Source organism: Pseudophryne corroboree, chromosome 2 (assembly GCF_028390025.1).
Source record: "Pseudophryne corroboree isolate aPseCor3 chromosome 2, aPseCor3.hap2, whole genome shotgun sequence".
NCBI lineage: Eukaryota > Metazoa > Chordata > Amphibia > Anura > Myobatrachidae > Pseudophryne > Pseudophryne corroboree.
In genome coordinates, this window is record NC_086445.1 from 515,028,690 (window position 1) to 515,041,084 (window position 12,395).

At 48.2% G+C, this 12,395-nt stretch overlaps 1 protein-coding gene across 2 annotated transcripts in view; it reads left to right on the forward strand.

The window, feature by feature from the left end:
- Positions 1-11,209, forward strand: part of LYPLA2 (lysophospholipase 2) — a 49,556-nt gene extending 38,347 nt beyond the window's left edge. For both annotated transcript variants that reach the window (XM_063954100.1, XM_063954101.1), the window contains exon 9: positions 10,554-11,209. In XM_063954100.1, the coding sequence (XP_063810170.1) occupies positions 10,554-10,604 (51 nt within the window). In that variant the 3' untranslated portion in view covers positions 10,605-11,209. The remainder of the gene's footprint in view (positions 1-10,553) is intronic.
- The last annotated feature ends 1,186 nt before the right edge of the window (positions 11,210-12,395 follow it).

Sequence of the window (12,395 nt, forward strand, 5' to 3'; positions counted from 1 at the left end):
AGTAGTATCTCAGGGGTACAAGCTGGAAGTCGAGGCGTCTCCCCCCCGCCGTTTACTCAAATCTGCCTTGCCGACAACTCCCTCAGGCAGGGAGGCTGTGCTAGAGGCAATTCACAAGCTGTATTCCCAGCAGGTGATAGTCAAGGTGCCCCTACTTCAACAAGGACGGGGTTACTATTCCACACTGTTTGTGGTACCGAAACCAGCCGGTTCGGTGAGACCCATTTTAAAATGGAAATCCTTGAACACTTACATAACAAAGTTCAAGATGGAATCGCTCAGGGCGGTTATTGCAAGCCTGGACGAGGGGGATTACAGGGTATCCCTGGACATCAAGGATGCTTACCTGCATGTCCCTATTTACCTTCCTCACCAGGAGTACCTCAGATTGTGGTACAGGATTGCCATTACCAATTCCAGACACTACCGTTTGGACTGTCCACGGCACCGAGGGTGTTTACCAAGGTAATGGCAGAAATGATGATACTCCTTCAAAAAAGGGAGTTTTTATTTATCCCATACTTGGATGATCTCCTTATAAAGGCAAGGTCCAGGGAGCAGTTACTGGTCGGAGTAGCACTATCTCAGGAGGTGCTACAACAGCATGGCTGGATTCTGAACATTCCAAAGTCACAGCTGGTTCCTTCCACTCGCTTACTGTTCCTGGGGATGATTTTGGACACAGAACAGAAAAAAGTGTTTCTCCCGCAGGAGAAAGCCAAGGAGCTGTCATCTCTAGTCAGAGACCTCCTAAAACCAAAAAGGGTATCGGTGCATCGTTGCACACGAGTCCTGGGAAAAATGGTGGCTTCATACGAAGCAATTCCATTCGGCAGGTTCCATGCAAGGACCTTCCCGTGAGACCTCTTAGATAAGTGGTCGGGATCGCATCTTCAAATGCATCAAATGATAACCCTGTCTCCAAGGACCAGGGTGTCTCTACTGTGGTGGATGCAGGGTGCTCATCTTCTAGAGGGCCGCAGTTTCGGCATACAGGACTGGGTCCTGGTGACCACGGATGCCAGCCTTCAAGGCTGGGGAGCAGTCACACAGGGAAGAAACTTCCAGGGCCTATGGTCAAGTCAGGAGACTTCCCTACATATAAATTCTGGAACTGAGGGCCATTTACAATGCCCTAAGTCAGGCAAGACCCCTGCTTCAAAACCAGCCGGTACTGATACAGTCAGACAACATCACGGCAGTCGCCCATGTGACCCGACAGGGCGGCACAAGAAGCAGGATGGCAATGGCAGAAGCCACAAGGATTCTCCGATGGGCGGAAAATCACGTACTAGCACTGTCAGCAGTGTTCATTCCGGGAGTGGACAACTGGGAAGCAGACTTCCTCAGCAGACACGACCTACACCCGGGAGAGTGGGGACTTCATCCAGAAGTCTTCCTGCTGTTGGTAAACCGTTGGGAAAGGCCACAGGTGGACATGATGGCGTCCCGCCTCAACAAAAAGCTAAAGAGATATTGCGCCAGGTCAAGGGACCCTCAGGCGATAGCTGTGGACGCTCTAGTGACACCGTGGGTGTACCAGTCGGTTTATGTGTTCCCTACTCTGCCTCTCATACCAAAGGTACTGAGAATAATAAGATGGCGAGGAGTAAGAACGATACTCGTGGTTCCGGATTGGCCAAGAAGGGCTTGGTACCCGGAACTTCAGGAAATTATATCAGAGGACCCATGGCCTCTGCCGCTCAGACAGGACCTGCTTCAGCAGGGGCCCTGTCTGTTCCAAGACTTACCGCGGCTGCGTTTGACGGCATGGCGATTGAGCGCCGGATCCTGAAGGAAAAGGCTATTCCGGAAGAAGTCATTCCTGCGTTTATTAAAGCCAGGAAAGATGTTACGGCAAAGCATTATCACCGCATGTGGCGGGAATATGTTGCATGGTGCGAGGCCAAAAAGGCCCCAACAGAGGAATTTCCACTAGGTCGATTTCTTCATTTCCTGCAAGCAGGAGTGAATATGGGCCTAAGTCTAGGCTCCATTAAAGTACAGATCTCGGCTCTGTCGATTTTTCTTTCAAAAAGAATTAGCTTCAGTACCTGAAGTTCAGGCATTGTGAAAGGAGTGCTGCATATTCAGCCCCCGTTTGTCCCCTGTGGCACCTTGGGATCTCAACGTGGTGTTGAGTTTTCTTAAAATCACATTGGTTTGAGCCACTAAAAACCGTGGATCTAAAATATCTCACGTGGAAAGTGGTCATGTTATTGGCCTTGGCTTCAGCCAGGCGAGTGTCAGAATTGGCGGCTTTATCATGTAAAAGCCCTTATCTGATTTTCCATATGGATAGGGCAGAATTGAGGACTCGTCCCCAATTTCTTCCTAAGGTGGTGTCAGCGTTTCACCTGAACCAGCCTATTGTGGTGCCGGCGGCTACTAGTGAATTGGAGGACTCCAAGTTGCTAGACGTTGTCAGGGCCCTGAAAATATGTTTCCAGGACGGCTGGAGTCAGAAACTCTGACTCGCTGTTTATCCTGTATGCACCCAACAAGCTGGGTGCTCCTGCTTCTAAGCAGTCTATGGCTCGCTGGATTTGTAGGACAATTCAGCTTGCACATTCTGTGGCAGGCATACCACAGCCAAAATCTGTAAATGCCCATTCCACAAGGAAGGTGGGCTCATCTTGGGCGGCTGCCCGAGGGGTCTCGGCTTTACAACTTTGCCGAGCAGCTACTTGGTCAGGGGCAAACACTTTTGCAAAATTCTACAAATTTGATACCCTGGCTGAGGAGGACCTGGAGTTCTCTCATTCGGTGCTGCAGAGTCATCCGCACTCTCCCGCCCGTTTGGGAGCTTTGGTATAATCCCCATGGTCCTTACGGAGTTCCCAGCATCCACTAGGACGTTGGAGAAAATAAGAATTTACTCACCGGTAATTCTAATTCTCGTAGTCCGTAGTGGATGCTGGGCGCCCATCCCAAGTGCGTATTGTCTGCAATACTTGTAAAGGGTTATTGAGGTTATTGAGAGGCTCAGTTGTTTTCATACTGTCAAACTGGATATAGTATCACGAGTTGTACGGTGTGATTGGTGTGGCTGGTAAGAGTCTTACCCGGGATTCTAAATCCTTCCTTATTATGTCTGCTCGTCCGGGCACAGTGTCCTAACTGAGGCTTGGAGGAGGGTCATAGTGGGAGGAGCCAGTGCACACCAGGTAGTCATAAATCTTTCTAGAGTGCCCAGCCTCCTTCGGAGCCCGCTATTCCCCATGGTCCTCACGGAGTTCCCAGCATCCACTACGGACTACGAGAAATAGAATTACCGGTGAGTAAATTCTTATTTGATTCTGGAGATAAAGGGCCTGGATGTAATGAAGCCCGAGATCGCTGGAGGTGCTGGATGGCGGCCGATCTTGGATATTTTTTTTTTATAGGGGCAATCCCTTACAAGGCATGGTTTTGCCTTGTTAGTGATTGCCCCTTTAAAAAAGTCAGATCGTCCGTCATCTCGCACCTCCGGCGATCTCGAGCTTCATTACATCCAGCCCATGGTCTCCAGAACTGAACACAGTATTCTAGATGAGGCTGTACTAATGACCTATACAGTGGCATTATTACTACTTTCTGCTGCTGATTCCTCTCCCTGTGCAACCAAGCATCTGACTAGCCTTCCTCATTGCTTTATTACATTGCTTACCTGCCTTTAAGTCCCCTAAAATAGCGGCACCTAGATCCCTTTCCTGCTTGGTAATTTCCATTATAGTGTCGCTAATACTATAGTTTAGTGTTTTGTTTTGGTTTTCTTTTGCATTAACCTGTAGCTGCAATGCTCTTAACCATTCCTGTAGTCCAGTAGTTCCCAAAGTTTCTTAAATCACAGCTCCCTAGAGTATCAGCATTTCTCTAACGTCCTAAGTGGATGCTGGGACTCCGTAAGGACCATGGGGATTAGCGGCTCCGCAGGAGACTGGGCACAACTATAAAGAAAGCTTTTAGACTGCCGGTGTGCACTGGCTCCTCCCACTAAGACCCTCCTCCAGACTTCAGTTAGATTCTTGTGCCCGGCTGAGCTGGATGCACACTAGGGGCTCTCCTGAGCACCTAGAAAGAAAGTATATTTAGGTTTTTTATTTTACAGTGAGATCTGCTGGCAACAGACTCACTGCAGCGAGGGACTAAGGGGAGAAGAAGCGAACCTACCTAACAGGTGGTAGTTTGGGCTTCTTAGGCTACTGGACACCATTAGCTCCAGAGGGATCGACCGCAGGACCCGACCTTGGTGTTCGTTCCCGGAGCCGCGCCGCCGTCCCCCTTACAGAGCCAGAAGCAACGAAGAGGTCCGGAAAATCGTCGGCAGAAGACTTCGGTCTTCACCAAGGTAGCGCACAGCACTGCAGCTGTGCGCCATTGCTCCTCATGTACACCTCACACTCCGGTCACTGATGGGTGCAGGGCGCTGGGGGGGGGGCGCCCTGCGGGCAATATATATCACCTTGGCTGGCAAATCTACATCATATATAGTCCTAGAGGCTATATAGATGTAAAATTACCCCTGCCAGTATTCCAGAAAAAGCGGGAGAAAGTCCGCCGAAAAAGGGGCGGGGCGTCTCCCTCAGCACACTGGCGCCATTTTTCCCTAACAGTTCCGCTGGAAGGAAGCTCCCTGGCTCTCCCCTGCAGTCTGAACACTACAGAAGGGTAAAAAAGAGAGGGGGGGCACTAAATTTAGGCGCAGTATAGATAATATATATATGATATATATAAAAAAGCAGCTATAAGGGAAAACACTCATTTATAGTGGGATCCCTGTGTTATATAGCGCTCTGGTGTGTGCTGGCATACTCTCTCTGTCTCCCCAAAGGGCTTTGTGGGGTCCTGTCCTCTGTCAGAGCATTCCCTGTGTGTTTGTGGTGTGTCGGTACGGCTGTGTCGACATGTTTGATGAGGAGGCTTATGTGGAGGCGGAGCAAATGCCTGTAAACGTGATGTCACCCCCTGCGGGGTCGACACCTGAGTGGATGGTGCTGTGGAAGGACTTACGCGACAGTGTCGACTCCTTGCATAAAAGGTTTGACGACATACCTATTGTGGGACAGCCGGCTTCTCAGCCTGTGCCTGCCCAGGCGTCTCAAAAGCCATCAGGGGCTCAAAAACGCCCGCTACCTCAGATGGCAGACACAGATGTCGACACGGATACTGACTCCAGTGTCGACGACGATGAGACTAATGTAACTTCCAGTAGGGCCACACGTTACATGATTGAGGCAATGAAAAATGTGTTGCACATTTCTGATGTTACCCCCGGTACCACATAAAAGGGTATTATGTTTGGAGAGAAAAAACTACCAGTAGCTTTTCCTCCATCTGAAGAGTTAAATGAAGTGTGTGAAGAAGCGTGGGCTTCCCCTGATAAAAAGCTGGTAATTTCTAAGAGGTTACTAATGGCGTACCCTTTCCCGCCAGAGGATAGGTCACGCTGGGAAACATCCCCTAGGGTGGATAAAGCGCTCACGCTTGTCAAAGAAGGTGGCACTACCGTCTCCGGATACGGCCGCCCTGAAGGAATCTGCTGATAGAAAGCAGGAGGCTATCCTGAAATCTATATATACACACACAGGTGTTCTACTGAGACCGGCTAATGCTTCAGCCTGGATGTGCAGTGCTGCTGCTGCGTGGTCGGATTCCCTGTCAGATAATATAGATACCCTAGACAGGGACACTATTTTGCTAACCGTAGAGCATATAAAAGACGCACTTTTATACATGAGGGATGCACAGAGGGATATTTGCCGGCTGGCATCCAAAATTAGTGCAATGTCCATTTCTGCCAGGAGAGGGTTATGGACTCGGCAGTGGACAGGAGATGCAGATTCCAAACGACACATGGAAGTTCTGCCTTATAAGAGTGAGGAGTTGTTCGGGGATGGTCTCTCGGACCTCGTTTCCACAGCAACAGCTGGGAAGTCTACATTTTTACCCCATGTTCCCTCACAACCAAAGAAAGCGCTGTATTATCAGGTACAGTCCTTTCGGCCCAATAGGGGCAAGCGGGTTAAAGGCGCGTCCTTTCTGCCCAGAGGCAGAGGTAGGGGAAAGAAGCTGCAGCATACAGCCAGTTCCCAGGAGCAAAAGTCCTCCCCCGCTTCCTCTAAGTCCACAGCATGACGCTGGGGCTTCACAGGCGGAGCCAGGTACGGTGGGGGCCCGTCTCAAATATTTCAGCAATCAGTGGGCTCGCTCACGGGTAGATCCCTGGATCCTTCAAGTAGTATCTCAGGGGTACAAGCTGGAATTCGAGACGTCTCCCCCCCCGCCGTTTCCTCAAATCTGCCTTGCCAACCACTCCCTCAGGCAGGGAGGCAGTGTTACAGACAATTCACAAGCTGTATTCACAACAAGTGATAGTAAAGGTGCCCCTACTTCAACAAGGAAAGGGTTACTATTCCACAATGTTTGTGGTACCGAAACCGGACGGTTCGGTGAGACCCATTTTAAATTTGAAATCCTTGAACACATATATAAAAAATTTCAAGTTCAAGATGGAATCGCTCAGCGCGGTTATTGCAAGCCTGGACGAGGGGGATTACATGGTATCACTGGACATCAAGGATGCTTACCTGCATGTCCCCATTTACCATCCTCACCAGGAGTACCTCAGATTTGTGGTACAGGATTGTCATTACCAATTCCAGACGTTGCCGTTCGGTCTATCCACGGCTCCGAGGGTCTTTACCAAGGTAATGGCCGAAATGATGATACTCCTTCGAAAGAAGGGAGTTTTAATTATCCCGTACTTGGATGATCTCCTGATAAAGGCAAGGTCCAGAGAGCAGTTGTTGGTCGGGGTAGCACTATCTCGGGAAGTGCTACAACAGCACGGCTGGATTCTAAACATTCCAAAGTCACAGCTGGTCCCTACGACACGTCTACTGTTCCTAGGGATGGTTCTGGACACAGAACAGAGAAAAGTGTTTCTCCCGGAGGAGAAGGCCAAGGAGCTGTCATCTCTAGTCAGAGGCCTCCTAAAACCAAAACAGGTGTCGGTGCATCACTGCACGCGGATCCTGGGAAAAATGGTAGCTTCCTACGAAGCGATTCCATTCGGCAGGTTTCATGCAAGAACCTTTCAGTGTGTTCAGTGTGTTCACTGTTGGACAAGTGGTCCGGATCGCATCTTCAGATGCATCGTCTGATTACCCTGTCTCCGAGGACAAGGGTGTGTCTGCTGTGGTGGCTGCAGAGTGCTCATCTTCAAGAGGGCCGCAGATTCGGCATACAGGACTGGGGAGCAGTCACACAGGGAAGAAACTTCCAAGGACTATGGTCAAGTCAGGCAAAACCCCGGTTTCAAAACCAGCCGGTACTGATCCAGTCAGACAACATCACGGCGGTCGCCCATGTAAATCGACAGGGCGGCACGAGAAGCAGGACGGCAATGGCAGAAGCCACAAGGATTCTCCGATGGGCGGAAAATCACGTGTTAGCACTGTCAGCAGTGTTCATTCCGGGAGTGGACAACTGGGAACCAGACTTCCTCAGCAGGCACGACCTCCACCCGGGAGAGTGGGGACTTCATCCAGAAGTCTTTCAAATGATTGTAAACCGTTGGAAAAGGCCACAGGTGGACATGATGGCGTCCCGCCTAAACAAAAAGCTAGAAAAATATTGCGCCAGGTCGAGAGACCCGCAGGCGATGGCTGTGGACGCTCTAGTGACACCGTGGGTGTACCGATCGGTTTATGTGTTTCTTCCTCTCATACCAAAGGTACTGAGGATAATAAGGAGAAGAGGAGTAAGAACTATACTCATTGTTCCGGATTGGCCAAGAAGAGCTTGGTACCCGGAACTTCAAGAAATGATGTCAGAGGACCCATGGCCTCTACCGCTCAGACAGGACCTGCTGCAGCAGGGGCCCTGTCTGTTCCAAGACTTACCGCTGCTGCGTTTGACGGCATGGCGGTTGAACACCGGATCCTGAAGGAAAAGGGCATTCCGGAGGAGGTCATTCCTAAGCTGATTAAAGCTAGGAAAGAAGTAACCGCAAACCATTATCACCGCATATGGCGAAAATATGTTGCGTGGTGTGAGGCCAGGAAGGCCCCAACGGAGGAATTTCAGCTGGGCCGTTTCCTGCACTTCCTACAGTCAGGGGTGACTATGGGCCTTAAATTGGGTTCCATTAAGGTCCAGATTTCGGCTCTATCAATTTTCTTCCAGAGAGAACTGGCTTCACTACCTGAAGTTCAGACTTTTGTTAAGGGAGTGCTGCATATTCAGCCCCCTTTTGTTCCTCCAGTGGCACCTTGGGATCTCAACGTGGTGTTGGATTTCCTAAATTCACATTGGTTTGAGCCACTGAAAACCGTGGATTTGAAATATCTCACGTGGAAAGTGGTCATGTTGTTGGCCTTGGCTTCGGCCAGGCATGTGTCAGAATTGGCGGCTTTGTCATGTAAAAGCCCTTATCTGATTTTCCATATGGATAGGGCAGAATTGAGGACTCGTCCCCAGTTTCTCCCCAAAGTGGTATCAGCTTTTCATCTGAACCAACCTATCGTGGTGCCTGCGGCTACAAATGACTTGGAGACTTCCAAGTTGTTGGACGTAGTCAGGGCCCTGAAAATCTATGTTTCCAGGACAGCTGGAGTCAGAAAGACTGACTCGCTCTTTATCCTGTATGCGCCCAACAAGTTGGGTGCACCTGCTTCAAAGCAGACTATTGCTCGCTGGATCTGTAGTACGATTCAGCTTGCACATTCTGCGGCTGGACTGCCGCATCCTAAATCAGTAAAAGCCCATTCCACGAGGAAGGTGGGCTCTTCTTGGGCGGCTGCCCGAGGGGTCTCGGCTCTTCAACTTTGCCGAGCAGCTACTTGGTCGGGGTCAAACACGTTTGCTAAATTCTATAAGTTTGACACCCTGGCTGAGGAGGACCTAGAGTTTGCCCATTCGGTGCTGCAGAGTCATCCGCACTCTCCCGCCCGTTTGGGAGCTTTGGTATAATCCCCATGGTCCTTACGGAGTCCCAGCATCCACTTAGGACGTTAGAGAAAATAAGAATTTACTCACCGGTAATTCTATTTCTCATAGTCCGTAGTGGATGCTGGGCGCCCATCCCAAGTGCGGATTGTCTGCAATACTTGTATATAGTTATTGCTTAACTAAAGGGTTATTGTTGAGCCATCTGTTGAGAGGCTCCGTTGTTGTCATACTGTTAACTGGGTATTGTATCACGAGTTATACGGTGTGATTGGTGTGGCTGGTATGAGTCTTGCCCGGGATTCAAAATCCTCCCTTATTGTGTCAGCTCTTCCGGGCACAGTATCCTAACTGAAGTCTGGAGGAGGGTCTTAGTGGGAGGAGCCAGTGCACACCAGTAGTCTAAAAGCTTTCTTTATAGTTGTGCCCAGTCTCCTGCGGAGCCGATAATCCCCATGGTCCTTACGGAGTCCCAGCATCCACTACGGACTATGAGAAATAGAATTACCGGTGAGTAAATTCTTATTTTATTTTTTTTACTGCACCCCTATGATTTAAAATGTTTTTGAAAATTTCTCAATTAAAAAAAAAAAAAAAAAAAATAAGTAAATTGTGACTACATGTCATCCTTAAGTTCAGTCATGTGGTGGTGCACAGTTTTGCCTCTGTCCACATGTTTTATGGTTGGCAGCCACTAGCACTAGTTTTGCCAGTCACTTTGACCATTAATGATTTGATTTGGTCCTGGTCTACCAGCCTGAGGCACCCCAGAGTGCCTAGGCACACAGTTTGAGAACCACTTCTCTAGTCTATCTAGATCATCAATCATATGTTTTACCCCTCCTGGTGGGTCTATCCTATTGCATAACTTTGTGTCATCTGAAAAAAATAAAAAAAAATAAAGTCCTACTTTTCCTCCAAAAATTTCAGTTTTTTTTTTTTTTCTTCTTTTGCATACACTTCTGTTTCTGGTAGGATGCAGTTCCAGAAATGATCTCCTGCTTCTCTGACCCTTCTTTTTAAGTCTTTATAAAAAAAATTAAAAAAAAAATAGCTGAAGTTTAGTTGCAATTATTTTCTGCAATGTATTGTTAATCTTGATGCATAACTTTTTTTAAATAAAGCTTTTTTTAAATAAAGCTGGATACACAAAGGATCTGCAGATAGATCTATAGCCGGATCGGGCAGTGTGTTGTGCATACACACTGCCCGATCCGTTGTGACTGACGTCATGAACTGGGCGAGCATTTACATGCGCTCGCCCAGTTCAGCCGTCCATCACCGCCGGCTGCTGCAGCATGTGTACGGCCGGTCAGTTGACCGCCTGTACACAGACAATGATGCACCAATATATCTGTACATATATTGGTCATCGTGTGTGTTGTAAGGCCTATGCGATATGTCTGAACGACGGTGTTCACAGAATCTCGTTGGTACACACTAGCCGACTGGCCAGCGATATATCGGTTATTCACTAGAATGGCCAATATATCGGCTAGTAAGTACTCAGCAGAACTGTATTTGGTTTTGATAAAATACACCAATGAGTCGAGTGAGCTTTGTTCAGTTTTTCTAGGGCTTCTGGTCTATATTCTGATTTTCTTGTCTCTGGTTGGTTGCAGGAAATGATGTCCGTGAAAGATTTCATGGAGAAGGTGATCCCACGAGTATAACTTGCAGATGGTTTCACTGCAGAAACATGCCACTTGGCACCACCTCCAGTGTTTCTTCCCGGAGCCCAAATCCTCTTACCCCACCTCTATCCCCCAAACTGTGCTGATTTATGACAAAAGTATTCTGTCCTGCCAGATGTGATTGGAGTTATTTAAAGGTACAGTGTGGGGGTTGCTGCTCCTACACCCATTCCATTATTCCTGCCTAGAACAGGTCTTCTCATTGCTGCTGCTTCACAGATCCTCCTAGTGTTACATTTCATATTCTTCTACGGTCACAGGTTCTCATCTAGTGACAGGGGAAGCCAACATATACCTCAGAGGAGCAGCTGAGTATTGAGATATGTGAATTTGCCTTATACACTCCGTCCTGTCAGGAGCAGAGCTCAGGCCCACTACAGCTGGTACTGTGCCCCAATTTAGGTATTTTTCACAGCCATTTGCCCAGCTCCAGATAGACGTTATGTTTTTGGCCATGTTCTCTGAGCTCAAACTAGGGACTTGAAAGGTACAGCATGCACTGGGGAAAAGAGCAGTGTTCCTACTTAAGCAGCATTACAGTCAAATTTTGTTTTTCTATTCACAATAAAAAGCCTTCTACCCTTTTTTAGTCTTTTTTCCTTCCTTTTATTGTGGTTAATTTACTGAAGTCTTGACAAATTGAAAATGTTAATACAAGTGCAACTTTTTAAATCTGGTCAATTCTTTGAGTGGTCTGCCTCTTTCCCATACTGATTACGCTGGAGGCCTTCTTAGTGGGTTTGGATTGACTAGCCAAGTGAGAAAGTTGCTGAGTGTTACTTCATGTACAGGCCACTAGTTTATGAGTCTTTAATTATTCTGCAGTAGACTAGCAAAGATTGGCTTACTAAACTTATTTTAGTTACTTAGTGGTGGTTTTTACAATAGACACTTAGCAATCTAAAAGATATAAAAATTAAAAGAACAAATACTAATACAAATCAGGAATAGAAATAATAATGGAAATTAACGAGTGGGAAGGAAGGGAGAGGGGAATGATCCAGATGCAAAGGGATTATTACAGCATACGAGAAATCAGAAAGTCAAATACATAAGAAATATCAGAAGGAAAGATTAAAACAATAAAAGACCAAACACGGTCCAACAGTTTATCCATGAATCTTATGTCATTGTGGAGATACAGTTCCGATGGCGGCCATAATGTAGAATATTATTCAGACAACCACCTCCACTTAATCATAGGGAAAAGTAGTTGAAGTAGAATATTTAAACCCTAGAATCTCCATATCACAACTATTTCTGCTGCGGGGTACACTGAGCTCCACAAGGAAAGACACGGGGTGTAGAGTAGGATCTTGATCCGAGGCACCAACCAGGCTCAAAAGCTTTGACTGTTCCCAGAATGCATAGCGCTGCCTCCTCTATAACCCCGCCTCCCTGCACAGGAGCTCAGTTTTGTAGTTGGTGCCGCAGATAGCAGGCACATAACAGAGGGGCTGCTCTGGGCAGCCCTAAGAAGAGCTTTTTTGAAAAGAAAAGTGAAGACTTCAAGGGCTGTAGCAGTGTGTACATGTCTAGTGACATTCACTGTTGCAGCTCCATCTCTCCCCAGCGGCGCTGTACACTCCCAAGCCCTGGTTGCCGGGTAACTACAGCAGGAGGCTTCGGATTTCTTCTGGTCAGGCACACACGACGGGGGCTCTCCGGGATCGCGTGGCCGCGCTTCGGGAGGTGGTGAGTGGGTCCCGCTCGCGGGACCCGTGCTTTATCGCGATCCGGCACGGTCGGTGGACACTGTGGCAGTACAGG